This window comes from Rhinolophus hipposideros (assembly GCF_964194185.1).
Source record: "Rhinolophus hipposideros genome assembly, chromosome: 19".
Taxonomy (NCBI): Eukaryota; Metazoa; Chordata; class Mammalia; order Chiroptera; family Rhinolophidae; genus Rhinolophus; species Rhinolophus hipposideros.
In genome coordinates this window covers 36,023,987-36,041,591 of record NC_138065.1, presented here as the reverse complement: position 1 = coordinate 36,041,591, position 17,605 = coordinate 36,023,987, and the positions used below count along the sequence as shown (strand labels likewise).

The following is a 17,605-nucleotide window of genomic DNA, read 5'->3' as shown; positions in this document are numbered from 1 at the left end:
ACCCTCCCGTGACATTTTCAAATCACACTGGCTGGGTAATTCTTACGTACTCTAACCCAAACTGCAGTCATCTATGAATCAATCTATAATTACATTAGTCTCACAACCCAATGGTACTTGCATAGCATTTTTGAGTTACATATGTTCTCTATGTTTGAATACTTGAAAATATTTTTAAAGGTATACTTATGTGTTTCACTGGGGCCCAATTCTCTTATAGTAGTTAACCTAAGTAAAAGTACTCACTCAACACAAGAGGACTCATCCAGGAAGAAACAAATTGTATAACAAACTTAAAACTACACAATCAGTTCTGCAGATAGTTCAAGGGTATTTCTAATACAAAAAATGTTCTACCACATAATTCAAGAAAGCATTTTTATAAGTAGTATATTTAAAATGCTATATGTATATATTTTTAAATATCTCTTACGTCTCTTGTATAATACCAACATATATTTTTAGTCAGGTTTCTCAGCATTCAGTGGCACATCTCTTAAGTAAGTTATAATACACTGGAAGTTAAGCATACCATTAATATTTTCAATACCTGACATTTATCAAATAGAGAATCACTATTACACAGAGAAACCAGAAATATATAATAGTTTAGCCATGTTTTAACCACGAGTCATCAACAACTGATATAGTAAGCACAAACCCAACTGCAGGAATACCAAAACAGAGGCACAGAGCTTCTGTCACCATAGGACTTGTCAAGCTTGTCATCACCATCATTTACTTAGTGCTGAGAACGCGTTACGTGCTGTTCAGGACTCAAAATGCACACAGGCTCAGGAGGTCATACCCACAAGTACAGAACAGAATTCCTGGTCAACAGGACTTTGTGAACACAAGAGCCCTTTTTTGATCCATTTCTAAAGGAAGGGAAGAGCTATGGTAGTCACCTTTCATGACAAGTTAAATAGTTAATAACAACAAGAACTGCTTATCTTTAATATACCTTGCACTGCTAGAAGCTGCTCCTCTGTGGTCCAACGGGCATTAATTTTCTGATTTGACTACAAAATTAAAGAGAAGTTTCCTAATGAGGATATGAAGACAGACATTTTTCCAAAGTGCTTATTTAATTTCTTTTTAAACTTTTCACCAAATTACAGACATGAGATTACTAAAACTCTGATTTTGGAAGATTCCATTTTCATAAGGATTAAAAAAATATATTCTGAGTTACCCTTTACCCACACAAAAAGATAATGAAAGGGAAATGCACCAATTTGGGAGGATGAATAACATTCACATGTATATTCTAGTCAGAGATATTAAAACTGAGAAGATCTATTAGTTACCTATTTTCTAACGCTAATGTTCCTATCACATTACAGATTTTAATTTAGGCCTAGTTTTTTTTAATTAAATTTATTGGGGTGACATTGGTTAATAAAATTATACAGGTTTCAAGTGTACAATTCTATAACACATCATCTGTATACTGCATTCTGTTCACCATCCAATTTCAGCCCAGTTTTAAGCTGGGCTAAATTTAAGAGACTGTTTTCTTTAGAGAGGATCTGTGACTCTCTTTAAAATTTTTCTCTTCATATTTAGATGAAACCTATCCTTACCCTACCAGAAATAGTGTTGTATAAATTAACATAGAACTGTAAATCAGGCCTAAGTTCAAAATACTTTTTTAAATTTCTGAAGCAGAAAGTGACACACTGTAACAAAATTTTGTTTTCCCAAAACCCCTCATATTCTTCCCAATATTTGTTTTTAAAAAATCCTAAGTTTAGGATTTTTATTATGGCAATATTACAATATTAAACATCCAATCAAATTTCATTAGTATATACCCACTGATGAGTAATCAAGGACTTTGGCAGTAGACGGAGGGACAGAAGTAAGTACACCAGCCCACAGAGGTTTGCAGTACAAACTGCCCAGGTAAAGTAGTCTGGTGTGATACATGGACATGCCGGGCAAAACAGAAAGGCTTCCTTTGAGAAGGGGTATTTAGCTCTTATCTTACTCATGGTCTTAGCAGTAAGATTTCTACAGAGCACAGAGCTTCTGAATAATACCAACTTCCTTGTCATGAGTGAGGAGGTATAAGTAAGCATTCAAAAAAAAAGAATAAAAAATTCAAAATTAAAACAAACCATTATTAGAGAAGAAAAAAGTAAAATAAGACTTAAAGGAGGGATAAACCTAAAACAGAAAGCACTGAATTCCAGATCATGAGATAAATGGGACAGCCAGGCAAAGACAGAGAGTAATCCTCAAGGTTAGGATACTGGTAATGCAGCAAAGGAACTACAGGAAAAAGATAAAGAGAAAAACTAGGACATTCATTAGCAGTAATAAGAAAACAGTAAACTAAGGCCAGAAAAGTGAAAAGAAAGAAATAAAAAGAAAAAGGAAATGATAAAGGAAAAATCAGAAAATCTGAACATATGTTCCCTCCAAAAGAGGAATAACAAGAATGGAGTAGGAGCTAATATTGAATTAATACACAGGTAATTTGATGTTACGTTGGCTGCGAAAGGCAGAGAGAAGAGGTCCTTTGTATCCAAGGATAACTGGTACTAGAACTTACTTAAAACAGGTCCAAATATTTCAAACTAAATGGTTAAAAAAATAAAGCGTTGATTACAACTTAATCTGAAACATGAAACTAAAACTAATAAAAGTTAGTTCTTAAAAATAGTTAAGGAGTTAGCTTATGTTTTATTTTAATTTTTGACATATTGTTTCTGACTATACAATGATATAACATTCTCCAGCTTTGAAATTTACAACATGAGCACAGAATACATCATCTTTGAAGAGCTTAAGAAATTTCAAGGGCCTCAAGTTTTGGTAATCAAATTATCTTTTATGAAGTGCTTATCTATGAGTCATCATCCTTTTTTCTTCAATTGTAAATTTTGCTAGATACCCATCTGTCAATTGTTGCTAGTGATTAAAGCCCTTCTCTCGTACTTTCATAGACTTCATGAAGTTTTGCATCTTTTGCAATGTTTACAATTTCATTTTGGTTTATGCTATATTTGCATTGTATTAGCGAGAATAATCGAGCAGGATGTTGACGTGATGAATGGGTAGACACAGCTACAGGTAATTCGGGAAAAGTGATGAGTAGAGCCCAATTTTATAAGTGTTCAGTTCATTACAGAATATTTTGTTTGGCAAGTTTTGCTTCTCCATTCACTCCTCAGATCACTGAGCATTTGGATACTGAGAATCTCCTGTAAACTATACTGCAAGTTGTTCTGAGGGGTAAATTTAGAATAGATATAAAATACAGAGGGTGCCAAAAAAATGCATACACATTTTAAGAAAGGAAAAATCTCTATTAAAATTGTAATACTCAATATATACCGATAACAAAAGATGAACACAAGTCACATTTGACTTCTGCAATTACAAGAGGTGCTCAAAGTGGTTACCATCAACGTCCAGACACTTCTAATTATGAGGAACTACTGCTTGAGCAACGTTGACCAAAGTGCCCACTTGAATACATTTTTTTGGCACCCCCGGTATATATAAAGATATATTTATAACACATGTAAAAAACATCTAGAACACTGCCTGAGCAAACAAGTTAAAGTTGATCAATTGATGTTTGTTAAACTTGAAAGGTAGAAACTGGAGGAAAAGCTGTTATTAATGGAAAGGGAACAAAAAATAAAAAAGAACTTGCACTATGAAAACTTATTTTCAGCACACAAGCATATCAGGAGATGGGATGAACACAAATAACCATTAGGTTGGTGCAAAAGTAATTGCGGTTTTAAAAGGTTAAAAATAAATGCAAAAACCACAATTATTTTTGCATCAACCTAATATTATTTTTTAAAATAGAAATGTAAAGAGCATACGGGGATTCAAAGATGAGAGGAAAAGTCACAATGATTGGAATGGGGAAAAAGGCACATTAGAAAGGCTGGAGATTGAGATGAGTTTAAGAACAGAGTTTCTGAAAGGCACAAGATAAGGAAAAGGCACACCATGTATTGGGAACAATAGGATTTGTGTCAGGAACAAGTGAAATAAGCCCGGAAAATTGGTGAAATTTAACTAAACTAAAACACAGTTAGTTTAGAAGGGAAGTAAATATCAAGGTTGATGGGTTCACACTAAATTTAATACGCAATATTTTTTGCAGGGGAGGGAAGAGCAGGAGAGGGGAAGGATTATAACCAGAATAAGACTTTAAGCCTACAGCTGGGAGAAGGGTAATGCTGTTAAGGACTTCAAAAGTTAAGACATGCTGATTTGGGAGATGTGGGAAGGCAAGGCTAAAATGATGAATTCACTTGGGATTCACCGAAAATGAGGTATTTGGCAGGACATTCAGGTGGAGGGCAGGTCCCACTTGAGGCTAACACAGATTCATCTATTCAAACACATTTTTAAGGGCCTGGAAAATGTTTATGAGGGAAAACAATGGAGTCATACCTTACTCAGATGTGAAGTTCTAAAATCAGCCTATGAATTGAGCATGAAGGTCCACATAGCCAGGTATTCCGCCAGCACTGGAATGGACCACTAGTTTTGTAGTTAAATCCCAGATGAAGCCTTTGGCTCAAATTTAGGGTAGTATTAAATGAAAAACATAAATACATATTTAAATACTAGAATCTCACTCAGTTCAAGGAGATGCTCACACAGGAGGCACTGTGGAAGCTAAAACTGACTAAAGGAACAGTGGATTCACAGTTCCCAGCCTCATAACTGCTCACTCTGGGGCACACACTGGATAAATGGAGCCAAGGCAGAATCGCCAGCACTACTGCACTTGCTATTACTAAACATTTTCCTTTTTTATTTGACTGAATATCTATCTTTGAATTTGTGTCATTTAAATGTACATTATGATGTAACTTTAATATAGTGATGAAGATTGTATATTTCCAAAGAGAAGAGAAATGAATTTTGGGGATAAAAACTTGGAGAATGTCTATATTTACATATAGAAGGGGAAGTTACAGCTAAGAAGGGGACATAATAGTTATAAAAGAGGACACAACCTCTCAGAAATTAAAGGAATAAAGGTTGTCATCTATGTCAAGGGCTCAGAAGAAGGCAAAGGAAATGAGTTAGTAGAGGTGTGGAAACTGGTCGTTAGCACCAATGTTAACCTTTAAGAAGACGCTTCAGTGGGAAAATGCAGGGGGTGGAGGTGAAACTGTATGGAATTAAATAGTCTATGTGTGACAAAATTGAAGCAATGAAAGAGGGTGAAGACTAAAGGAGAAAAAGGATCAAAATTTTGTAAATACATAAGATTTCAAGTTACTAATTTTTATATTCTCTTTTAAACCCAACAAACTCTCGTAGAGGTTTATTTAACTTAAGGAAAGGATAACTAGAATATATCTAGGAATCTAACACTGTATGGTAGTTGTGATTAGCTGGGTGGTACCACTGAGAACGTTCTACAGCAAACCCCAGTCTGAAGTACCACTGCTTTAAAAAATAATAAAATATTAATATAAAACAATCCAATATATACTAGTAATAACAAAATAAAAGGCCCCAAAGAGCTTTCTAGAACAATCTATGACAGCCTTAGTAAATTCAGCATCTTTACTGCATTCTTTTCCTTATAACTTAATTAGTCTTTACCTCTTTCCCATTTTGGTCAGTAGTAGATTTATACTATCTCTGAGTTGGAAGAGTTAGAAAAGGTCACCAAGTTAAACCTATCCAATGCTAAAAATCCCTTTCAATATCCATAATGAAAGAATGTCACCCACGTATGCATGAAAACATCCACGCATGGGGAAATTTCTAGCTTCAAAAAGCACTCCTTTCTCAGTTTCTTTCTTCCTGGATTCATCAATCTCTTTGTCCCCACCTACCTACCTTCACCCAAAACAAATCAAAGCATGACCAAACATCCACCACTCCCCCCAATACGCTCACATACTTTGAAGGAGATACACTAATTTCTACTTCACAATGTTCTTTAGAGTTATCACTTGCTGTCCATTCCTAGAACTAATGCCCAACCCTACCCAATCCCCTTTACCATTTACTTTATCACTCACATGCTTGGTATTTGAGCAGCTGTCAAGTTTCTAAATTATCCTGTATGACACCGACAAGATAACTTTCCTAAAATTTAATATTTTCATTACATCCTTCCCATACTGAAGGAGCTGTAGGGTATTTCCATCTGACTTAATTTAAAAGGCAGACCTCTCAGCTCTCACAAAGACTTACACTCTGGTCCTTGCTCATTGGTCTCTACCACAAAGAAGTCCCTATTCAACTCAGCCTTGTTAATAGCGCTCACACACGGTGTTCATTCTCCCTCTGCATCCAAGTGTGCCTTCCCATGTAGACAATACTGGAGAAAAGACTGTTTTACACTTCTATTGAATTCTCAATAGTAATTATAATTAGCACCATAATGAGCACATAATAAGTGTTGAAGAGAATACCTGTTGACTGGTTTATAAAAGTGCTTTTATTTTTCCCCACTGGATGTGTATGTTGAATGTACTGCTCCACACCAAACCATTGCTCATAATTCCCTCTGGCTGCCCTTTTTTGTATGTGTAAAAATCCTACAGATCCTTCAAACCTCAGCTGAAACATCCCCCTCTACGAAGTATTCCCTGATGATCCTAGCAGAATGAATAATGACCACTTGTTTCCCTGTAACACTTTACTCATACCGTGTTTCCCCGAAAATAAGACGTAGCTAGGCAATCAGCTCTAATGTGTCTTTTGGAGCAAAAATTAATGTAAGACCCAGTATTTTATATAATATATTATAAAGACCGGGTCTTATAGTAAAATAAGATCGGGTCTTGTATTAATCTTTACTCCAAAAGACGCATTAGAGCTGATTGTCCGGCTAGGTCTTATTTTCAGGGAAACACGGTACATCTATCACATAACTTTAATCAGTTTCTCTTATAACATCTAGACTACAAGTTCCTTTTTTCTTAAAAGCAGATGGGAAAAATCCATCTCTTTCTCATTTTTAGGTGTCCCCCACCTTTCCCAAACACATACTTCCTGCAGTGCCTAACATAGTGCTTTACATAAAATAACTGATCAATAAATACTTATGAAGTATGGACTTTTTCACCAAATTTTTCCCTAAATGAAAATAACAAATACAACCAAATGAATAAGTAAAGCATCTTAGTAACTGTTTACTTCTAGTTGAGTTACATCACTCAGTAGCCTATTGTTTCAAAAGTTAATGAAATTCTTTAGGTTAGAAATTAGCTAATCTAAAGGTAAGGGGATAGATAGATCACATGCTGTTTCAAGGTCTTTATTATGACTGTTACTTTAGTATTTTGAAATATGTGTATCTATTCAGGTTGCTCTCCCTGAAAGGCAATAGAAATAATGATAAATATAAGTATATGTTGGGTATTTTCTAGATAATAAAACATATACATTTTCAAGTCATATGAATTCAATAAATCAACTTCAAAGTAATATTCAAACTTCAATGTATGGATAGAATGTCAAAATTGTAGTGGTTTCATTTTGATTTGTTTTCACAATAAACCAAAAAATGTAATAAATGTTTGATAATTTCTAACCCAGTAACTGCATTTAAATGGGACAATCTATTATACAATTTTGCTATTATATGAAAACTTCCAAAAGTAAGAGGCAGCATGATATTTATCTAGAACACCAACTGGACTCTAAGAATCTGAAATGTAGCCAGAGGTGAACTATTTACTAGACGTGTGACCGTGATCAAGTCAGTTAACTTGAGGCCCAGTTCCCTCATGTAAAATAATAGCAATGCTTCATCAACTTCTTTGGATTTATTCGAGCATCAAATGAGGTAGCATATAGGAAAGTTATAAGTGTAATTTGCATTTGCACGTCTCACTGTATATAATGTTAATGAATGAGAATATCCTGCAATTTTCTGGAAAATTTGAAATTAGAATTATCATTTCCTTGAAAATTTGGTATACTTTTTCTGGAAAATGGTCTGGGCATGGTGTTTTCTTAAGAGAAAATGTTATTAGTTCCTTCATTTTATTTAATGGTTATAAATTATTCAGGTTTTCTTTCTTTTTAAGACAGTTTTGGTAAGACATATTTTCCTAGGAATTTCTAAGTTTTGTTCACATTTTTAAACTTATTGGCATAAAGTTCTTCATGGTATTCCCATAATGTTTTCAATATCTGCTCTATTTTAACATTTAATTATTAAATTGTATTTCTAAATTATAGGCATTTGAAGTTTCTTGCTTTTCTATATTTTCATACATAATTAAACATGAAATTTCAATACAACATTTACAATGATTTTTTGTTGCAATAATACGACAAAGTAGTATTCTTGGTAGTATACTGTCTTTAAATAAATGTCACCAGAATGTTTGTCAGTTTACCTGTGGGGCTGGAAATGAGGTATTAGTCTATGTATGTTTTAGTCTTTTCCATTTCCTAACCTTGAAAGAGATATTCAAAACAAACAAAAACAACTTTCTTCATGATTCTTCCTTCTGAAAGACTGTAATGAGTAAGACGGCATATGGTGCTTTAGTTCTGAAGCACTACTCTTCTGCCTTTCTCCCAACGCCTCACACGTATTTGCAGACATTTCAGTCAACGTGTGATTTGGGGCATGGGAGGAAATGATTATTTGATTATTACATACATAGAAAGGCCAGTGAAGCATATGAAGTGTAACATAAGAGTCTTAAAAAAAAAAAAAGAAAAAAGATTTTATAATAGGACCTTCTGTAAAAAAAGACTTGATTGGACTTCATGGGCATTTAAGTACTCCTATAATTATCACAAATACCAAAAACATTAAGTTTCAGTTGAAATACAAATTTATGGTCAATCTATATCTTGTTTTCAGATTTCGTATTTTCAGGGATACAAATACAAGAATGTAAGTTCAGATACTGAAATCCTAATTGGAAATCTGAGCCAAAAGACAAGCATCTTAAATTTGTTAAAATGAGCTCCTTTTTTGGTAATCATCTTCTTACTGTGTTACCAATTCACACAAGTAGAAAAGGGCTTTGAGCAAACACTGCTGCAGAACAAGAAATGTACTGGCTTGTTCATCAATGACCTTCTTCTGGTTTCACACGCACTGGGCCTACTTGTATAGCTATATTCCCTAATTGCTTTGCTTGAAATGAATTGCTAAGGGCAAGAAAGAAATGACTTAACTGGAATCATTAGCCAAGTCTCTCAAGACTATCTAAACGACAAACAGACATAATAAGGTATCCATACTATTAAATCTTCACAGTATTAACAACACATGTGACCAAAGTAGTGGCTGAACACTGGATAACTCAAAGAACAAGGTTTCACCAGGTAGCCACATATATTCTTCATAACGTACCTCAGGAGGTTTGAATTCTTCGATTCCACCTTCCATTTTCTGTTTAAGTGCACTGTTTACTTGCTTAGCATTCTGAACCTTCAACAAAATAAGCCAAAATGTGAATCAGATCATGTACTTAGGTGAATTTTTGAGCTCTCAATAAAAAAGATATACACCAAAACCCTTTTAATTTTATTTCAGGATAAACATGATAGCTGGTATACATATGAAATATGTGGGTAAGTACTCAAGTAGCTAGGTACAGTTTTTTTCTGACAAAAATCACATATAAGTAAATGCAAAACTCATATTATGCTTAAATTGTTCCCTAGTGTATCAATTGTGTTGGAACAAATTCATGTTTTCAAAACAAGTGTTATAGCACAACTGACTCTATTTTAACCATTATACAGGTGAGGAAGGTAAAGCAGAGAAGTTAAGAAACTTTCCCAAGACTACAGACATAGAAAGTAGAACCTGAATTTGAATTATGCCAAGTTTTTAACTACTATGCCATTAGCAATACTGTTAACCTCAACCTAGAATACTAAAGGTTAAGATTTTTGTTTGTTCATTCACTATTTTTGTTTTTTTGTTTTGTTTTGTTTTGTTTTTAGTATGGACAATCAAATATTTAAGTGATTTGTGAATTTTTTTTTTCTTCAGAAATCTTAAAAACACATCTAAAATGTATAACTCTAGGGTGGTCCAAAAGTGGTTAGTTGGTCAGCCATGTTAGATAGATATACAGAGAGAAAATGTAAAGTCTCAGTCCTACAGGATTTTAGAGATTAGTGGGGAGACAAATATAAAAGTATGATACATGCTAAAACTTCTAAGCTAGACTTGGAGAAAGAGAACAAGAGAGTAAGTGTGTTTGTGTATGTGTTAACGGGTGTGGGTGGTAGTGAAAATTAAGTTTTCCAGAGATGACACCAAAATTGAGTTTTCAAGGATTAACAAGAATTAAGCAGGTAGACAAGGCTTGGAAGGGAATGTCGTCCAGGCAGAATGCATTTAGGAAGGCGGGAAAGCCCTAAAGCATGGGCAGTTAGGCTGGGACCAAAGAATTTTAATTTTGTCTAAAGATTGAAGGATAACTACAGGATTTTTAAACAAGGGAGCCACATAACCGTATTTGCCTTTTAAAAAGAGAATTCCAGTAGTAATTTGGAGAATAGAATGGGGTGAAAAGGATGGAAACTAATCAATTTAACAATCCAAGTGAGGAATATTGAGGACTTCAATTAAAAGAGGAGGAAGGAATAGTGGTAGTGCTACATAGAGACAGGTTAAAGAAATAACTTGGAAATAATATTAAGATGTCTCTGAAAACACCTGATTGCGGATAATTAGGGAGAAGGAGGAATCAAGGTTAACTCTTTGATCACTGGCTTAAGTAACCAAGTGTATTACGTGCTATTCACCAAGACAGGGAAAGCAAAAAGAGGCACAGATAATTAGAGTGGGTATGGAAGATTTCAGTTGGACATTGTACATGAGATGTGTCTGGAATACGTATAGAAATACAATCTGTAAACCCAAGAATGAGCTTTCAAAACGTGTCCAATATTGCTAAACAATCTACATATGTCCTCTCCAATAATTCCCAACAACTTGTAGGAAAAGTGTGATTATTACCCCCAATTTCACGGGGACACAACTGAAGTACAGAGAGATTCTGTTATTTCCCAAGAACACAAGGCTAACAGGTAGAAACACTGGGATTCAAATCTAGAACAGACAGACGCATCTCACTATCTGGAAACAAGGTGCATTTTAAAGAATGAAGCTTATGTAACTGGGTGGCTGAGAGAACGCTGCGAAAAACTGAGTTTACCGAGATAAAAGTGGGTAAGCAAAATGGACAGAATCATTAAAAGTATGATTTTTATAAAATACCTGACGTTTTAAAGAGATCAACTCCATGTCCAGTTGCCTCAGGATGGTGTTGGCTGCATTGGGACTACAGGAAACAGCTACCACATCTTCCTGAGTTAAATACATGCCCTTAGGTGGACGGCATTTAGAACGCTGAGAATGATGGCGGTGTTGCAAACTCTGATACTCTCTCCTTCCAAGTCCAATCTTGCTAGTTTGGACAGGTTGTTCAGTATTACCCTAGAAGAATAAAGACAGAATAATAGATCATTTAGTTTATATACATGTATAAGTTGAAAACAGCCTATTACTAGAAGAAAACAGTACTATTACTATCTGCTGCACTAAGTATACCTAAAAAATACTTCTAACCAATTATATTATGTACGAGTACACACACACACACACACACACACACACACAAACACGGCACTCATCAATTGGGGAGAAATAAGCATATAACATAATGTATCCTTAATTAATCCACTCAATAAAATGTTTGGTTTCTACACCCAGAAGACTATAAACCAAAGAAAAACTAAGGTAGACTCTAAACTATTCCTGTTTGCTTCAAGATGGGATATATTTTTTCTAAGCAATAAAGGGGAAAGAACACTATAATGTTAAGCACAAAGTTTTTTAAGGAAGTAAAAAAGGGGCAAATCAGGAATTATGAAAAGTGGCAGATTAGACAGCTGGTGAAAAAAAGAGGTAACATTTCATTCTCACTTTAGAGTTGTTGAAAAAGTATGCCTCCAAACATTAAAAAGGACACAGAATTATCTTAATCATGACATTTCTAAACTCCAAGTCTATTTATCTGTGAAAAAATAGAATGTGAATTTTCATTTTGGAAGACATTAAGAAAGTTCTAATGCTGACCATGAACTCTTAAGTAGGATTTCATTATTAGTTGCAATATTCTTAAAGTGTGATATAAAAATACAATGTTATTCTGTGCTTCTGAGACAGGAATCCATTAGAAACTGTGTCCATTATGTTGAAGAGTATTTCACTGAATAAATAATTCAGTTCTTTAGAAAAGGAATTCTGAATAAAAGTCATAAAACACACAGCCACACACGCTGAGAATGATGGCGGTGTTGTAAACCGCCAGATCTGACGTTCAGGGAAACTCCTCCCAGCATAGCACTCCTAAAATGGCTGGATCAAGTATTTTTGAAAAAACTCTTTTAAAATTCATTTCTGAGCTGGCAGGGAAGTGAGGAAATTCTTCAGAGACCAGAAATGATGAGAAAGCAGGAATCCAGAGAGATGAGCAAGTATGTAGGAGTTGGCATTTGCCTAAAGTCCAAACTTTAATGAACAGGTACAGGGCATAGGAGACAAAGCCAGACTCTGGAAGGGGATTTCATCATTGTACAAGCAGAACAGATACCCCTGCCCAGCAGAGGGAGAGCATGAGTAAAGGGAGTCACGTTTACCTTATCCTTGGCTGAATGGAAAAGAAACCCAAACAAGGCTCCCCGGAGGATCCTTAACCAGAGGCCTATATTCAGGCAGTTTTGGGGACTAAATTTCTATGACCTGTCTCGCCTAAAAATCCCCAAATCAAAAATTTAAAGTGTCTCAGGTTGGTAGGGCTTTCAGACACTTAGCAGAAGTAAACTGTCTCTAGAAGAACCCACTTTAAATCCAGGTCTCAAAAATTTCCCAGGTAGGTTCCATGGAAAAGGAGCTCACAACACAAACTGCTATATAAGCCCTGTGAGTGAGAAAGAGAAGCAAACAACAGAATTATACCTGCAAAGACTGCAAATAGTAGCATTGCTAAATAAAGATAATAAAATAAATGTGTTATATGTGTACAAAGAAACAAAAGACAATTAAAAATATGGACTATTCTTATAAGGAATAAGAGTCTATCAAAAACTGAACAAGCAGATATGCAAAGGAATCAAATAGAACATCTAGAAATAAAAAATATTAGAAACAAAATTAGAAACTCAATGGATGGGCTACTTACCAGATTAGATAGAGCTCAAAAGAAAATTATTGACTTAGAATGTATATATGAGAAATAGACCCACAATGCATATAGAAAGACAAATAGAAATATGGAAAGACAAAAAGATGGAAAATATGAGTGGTTAAGAGATACGTAAAAGACCATTATATTTCTAAGGAAAGAATAGAAAGAATGAGGAACAAGCAATATTCAAAGAGGCAACAAATGAGAATTTTATAGAACTTAAGACATAGAAATCAGAAAATAGAATGAATCCAAAACAAGTTTTGAGAAAGAAATCTATACTCAGATACATCAAAGTGAAACTAAGAGCACTGAAGACAAATTACCTCCAAAGAATGATAATTAGACAGTCTTCTTTACAGCAATGAGAGAAATCAGAAGCAGTAGAATACTATCTTCAAATAATAACTATGAATCAACCTAAGAGGCGAACCCCAGTAAAAATAAGGTTTCAAGAAGGGCAAAACAGACATTTAGACATTATGAAGCTGGGTTTTTATAACCAACAGACCCTCCGTAAATTAACTTGTAAAGGGTATACTTCAAGAAAAAGGGAAATTATTTTCAAAGAAAGGTCTACGATTTAAGAAAGAATGGTAAGCAAAATAAATTTTAAACATGTGGGTAAATCGAAATAAACACCAACACTATGTTTAATTTGAGAAATTTAAAACAATATGAAACTGGACAAAAGCAGCATATAAATCAGGAAGTAGTAGATAAATTCAAAGCATTTTAAGGGCCTTGTGTTAACCAGAAAATCATTTAAAAACACTGATATTATACTTTAGGTTAAACATGCAGGACAAAATTTCCATAGTACACATTAGAAATATAGAAACATCTTAAACTAGTAGAAAGTAAGAAAAATGGGATGTGAGATGGATTCTTAATAAGCAGACAAACAACAAAAATCACTCTAGCAAATAGGCAGTTAAGGGAGTATAGATTTCAATCACAGAACTGACAAGCTGCAATTAATAAGACACATAGAAAACCTTGTAACCAGTATTTGAGAGTTTATATTCTTCTCAAGCACATATGAAAAAACATTTATGAAAATTCCATAGTGTAGGCTTGGAGGTTTTAAAACATGTCATCAAATTCCTCAACATTCCAGCATTGAGAATTGGGGGGTCTACCCTCTCCCTTTGATACTGGACCAACTTTAGTAACTCACTTATAACAGAATGCAATAGAAGTCATGCTGAGTAACTCCCAAGGCTAGACAAGAAATGGCTGGGTGGCTTCCACTTAGTGCTTTGGGGATGATTCCTTTGGAGAAACAAGTCCGTGTAAGAAGTCAGATTACTCACAGGCCAGCAGGCTAGAGAGGAATGCTGGCCAACAGCTGGCATATCAACTACCAGCCACGTGAGGGAGTCAAAAACCTTCAGTAACATCTTACTTGATGTTGAAACATAAAAATCACTTTCTAAAATCAGGAATAAGATAAAAATATCTGCTATCATAACTGCCCTTCAACGTTATAATGGTGATTCTAATCAGTTCAGTAAGGGAGGAAATACAGGTACATAAGAATTGAAAAGACATAAAACTGCTATTATGTTCTGATAATATAAATCTCTACATAATACAAAATAATCTACAAATAAATCGCACAAAAGTTTCATTTCTTCCCAGTTTATATGTAGATTCAGTGGATCATCTGGTAGGGCTTTCCTAGGCGTTTGACAAGCTTGAAGAGCAAAGGTCCAAGAACAGCCAAGTACTTACTCCTTCAGAACCACCACCAAGCAGTGGGACTTACTCTAGCAACTATCACAGCTACAGTAATTGGGACATTGTGGGACTGACAAGGGATATTTAACTGACAAAAGTAGAGAGCCATGCATATATAGAAACCTCATATATGATAAAGCTCACATTACAGACCAGTTGAAAGAGATGAACTCACTTCTATATTAGAAAACAAATAAATAAAAATGGAACTCTACCTTACAGCATGAACAAAATGTAATTACTGATAGATCAAGTATTTATGTGAAAAGCAACTTTAAAATTTAAAATATAAAAATACTGAAATTTAAATATGTATATGCTTTTGATGAAATCTGTTCATCAAAATCATGTAGAGAATTAAAAGATAAACCACAATTAAAAGATCTTTTAACACATTTAACCAAGATTTGTATCAAGAATATATAAGGAATTCATTAATAAAAACATTTGTATATGTTGTCTTTAAAAAAAGACAAAAACGTAATTGCAGTAGATAAAACAAACAAAAACAAAAAATACCACATACATACAAATAAACATAAAAAAATAGAAAATAAACAGATGGAGAAATATTTAGCCTCATTAGTAATCTGATGAATGAAATTGAGAACACAGTGAGATACCATTTCATACTACCAGATTTGTAGCATTTTAAAAGTCTCATCATATAATGTACTAGTAAGGAAGGTGATACTGAGTACTCTTACAGAGACCAATGGAAGCACATCAAATGTGGAAAATGGTTTGCCATTACCTAGGTAGTTGAACATGGTTCTACAGTAGTCCCCCCTTATTCGTAATTTCACTTTCTGAAGGCTGCTACCCACAGTGAACTGCGGTCCAAAAATATTAAGATGAAAATCCCAGAAAACTTCATAAATTTTAAATTGCTTGCTGTTCTGAGTAGGGTGACGGAATCTCACACTGTCCTGAGAGATTCATCCCACTAGGGACATGAATCATCGCTGTGTCCAGCGTGTCCACTGTCCACACTACCTGCCTATTAGTCACTTAGTAGCTGTCTCAGTTTTCAGATTGACTATCATGGTATCGCAGTGCTTGTGTTCAAGGAACCATTGTTTTACTTAATAACAGCCCCAAAGTGCAACAGTACTGATGCTAGCAATTCTGGTATGCCAAAGAGAAGCCATAAAGTGCATCATTTAACAGGTAGAAGTTCTCCAATTAATAAAGAAAGAAATAAAATTGTATGCTGAGGTTGCTAAAATCTAGAGTAAGAATCAATTTTTTATCCATGAAATTGTGAAAAAGGAAGAAATTTGTGCTAGTTTTGCTGTCACACTCAAACTGCAAAAATTATGGCCACTGTGGGTGACAAATGCTGAGTTAAGATGGAAAAGGCATTAAATTTGTGGGTGGAAGATATGAACAGAAAACATGTTCCAGTTGACCATAACGTGTTGCGCCAGAAAACACTGAACTTAAATGAAAACTTCAGCAAGGGGTCCCCTGAAATGAGCGACACTGAGCCATTTACTTGCAGGAATAGGTTTGGACTGAAAAATATAAGAATTATTGGAGATGCTGCACCTGCCAATGAAGAAGCTGCTGCCATATTTCCGAGAGTTAAAGAAGCTGATTAAGGAGAAAGATATGTATGAGGTGTGATCCAAAAGTATTGAATGTTTAAATTAAAAAAATTTTATTACAGTAAAAGACACAATGCCATTAATCCTCCTCAAAATACTCCCCCCCTGCTTTGAACACACTTATCCCATCGTTCTTGCCACTTTCTGAAGCAGTTCTGGAAGTCCTCTTTTGTGTCTTTAGTTGTACTGTCATGGCTGCATGGCTGCCTCGATGTCCTGAATTGATTCAAAACATTTTCCTTTCATGGTCATTTTTACTTTGGGAAGGGCCAGAAGTTGCACAGTGCCAGATCCGGTGAATAAGGTGGATGAGGACACACTGTAATGTTTTTATTTGACAGAAATTGCCATACCAGAAGCGATGTGTGACAGAGTGTTGTCATGATGGAGGATAAACTAAAGGCACTGACGAAAGAGGACTTCCAGAAGTGCTTCAGAAAGTGGCCAAGAACGATGGGGTAAGGGTGTCTTTGAGGGGGGATTAATGACAATGTCTTTTACTATAATAATTTTTTTAATGTGAACATTCACCGTGTTTTTCAATCACACCTCGTTATGTATAGGAGAAACATACTATATACAGGGTTCGGTACTATCTGTGCTTTCAGGCATCCACTGGGGGGAACATACTCCCCATGCATAAGGGGAGAATACTAGACCCTAAAACAGAATAATTCCACTCCAAACATTCATAGGGTATTGTTACACAGTAAGTCACTGTTGGCATTTTGGTGGAACAATCTGTGTTATGCATTTCACGAGAGCTGGCATTCCTCTCCACTATATGCCAGTGGTACCTTACAATACCTGTAACAACGAAAAACACCTCCATAATTTCTCAATGCCCCTTACAGGGGCGATGCTAAACCTAGTTGAGAACCTCTATACCATGAAAACTCTTATATACATGTGTGTATCCAGGATATGTTCTTATCAGTATTGTTCATAATAACAAAAACTAGAAATGATGTTCATTGGTAAGAGAGTGGATAAGCTGTACCATATGTATACAATGGAACGCTATAATACAGCAATAAAATGAACTGCAAAAATATTTTGGACAAA

At 34.8% G+C, this 17,605-nt stretch overlaps 1 protein-coding gene across 12 annotated transcripts in view; it reads right to left on the bottom strand.

The window, feature by feature from the left end:
* The window catches only part of RCOR3 (REST corepressor 3), a 48,918-nt gene that overhangs the window by 10,345 nt on the left and 20,968 nt on the right, over positions 1-17,605 (bottom strand). For 11 of the 12 annotated variants that reach the window (XR_013991796.1, XR_013991797.1, XR_013991798.1 and 8 more), the window contains 3 exons: positions 11,216-11,434; positions 9,332-9,409; positions 965-1,022 (listed from right to left, as the gene is read on the bottom strand). Coding sequence is in view for 8 of the 12 variants with exons in the window: in XM_081026801.1 (XP_080882927.1) it covers positions 965-1,022; positions 9,332-9,409; positions 11,216-11,434 (355 nt within the window). In the remaining 4 variants the exon portion in view is untranslated. The remainder of the gene's footprint in view (positions 1-964; positions 1,023-9,331; positions 9,410-11,215; positions 11,435-17,605) is intronic. The other variant, XR_013991799.1, reaches the window with a different exon arrangement.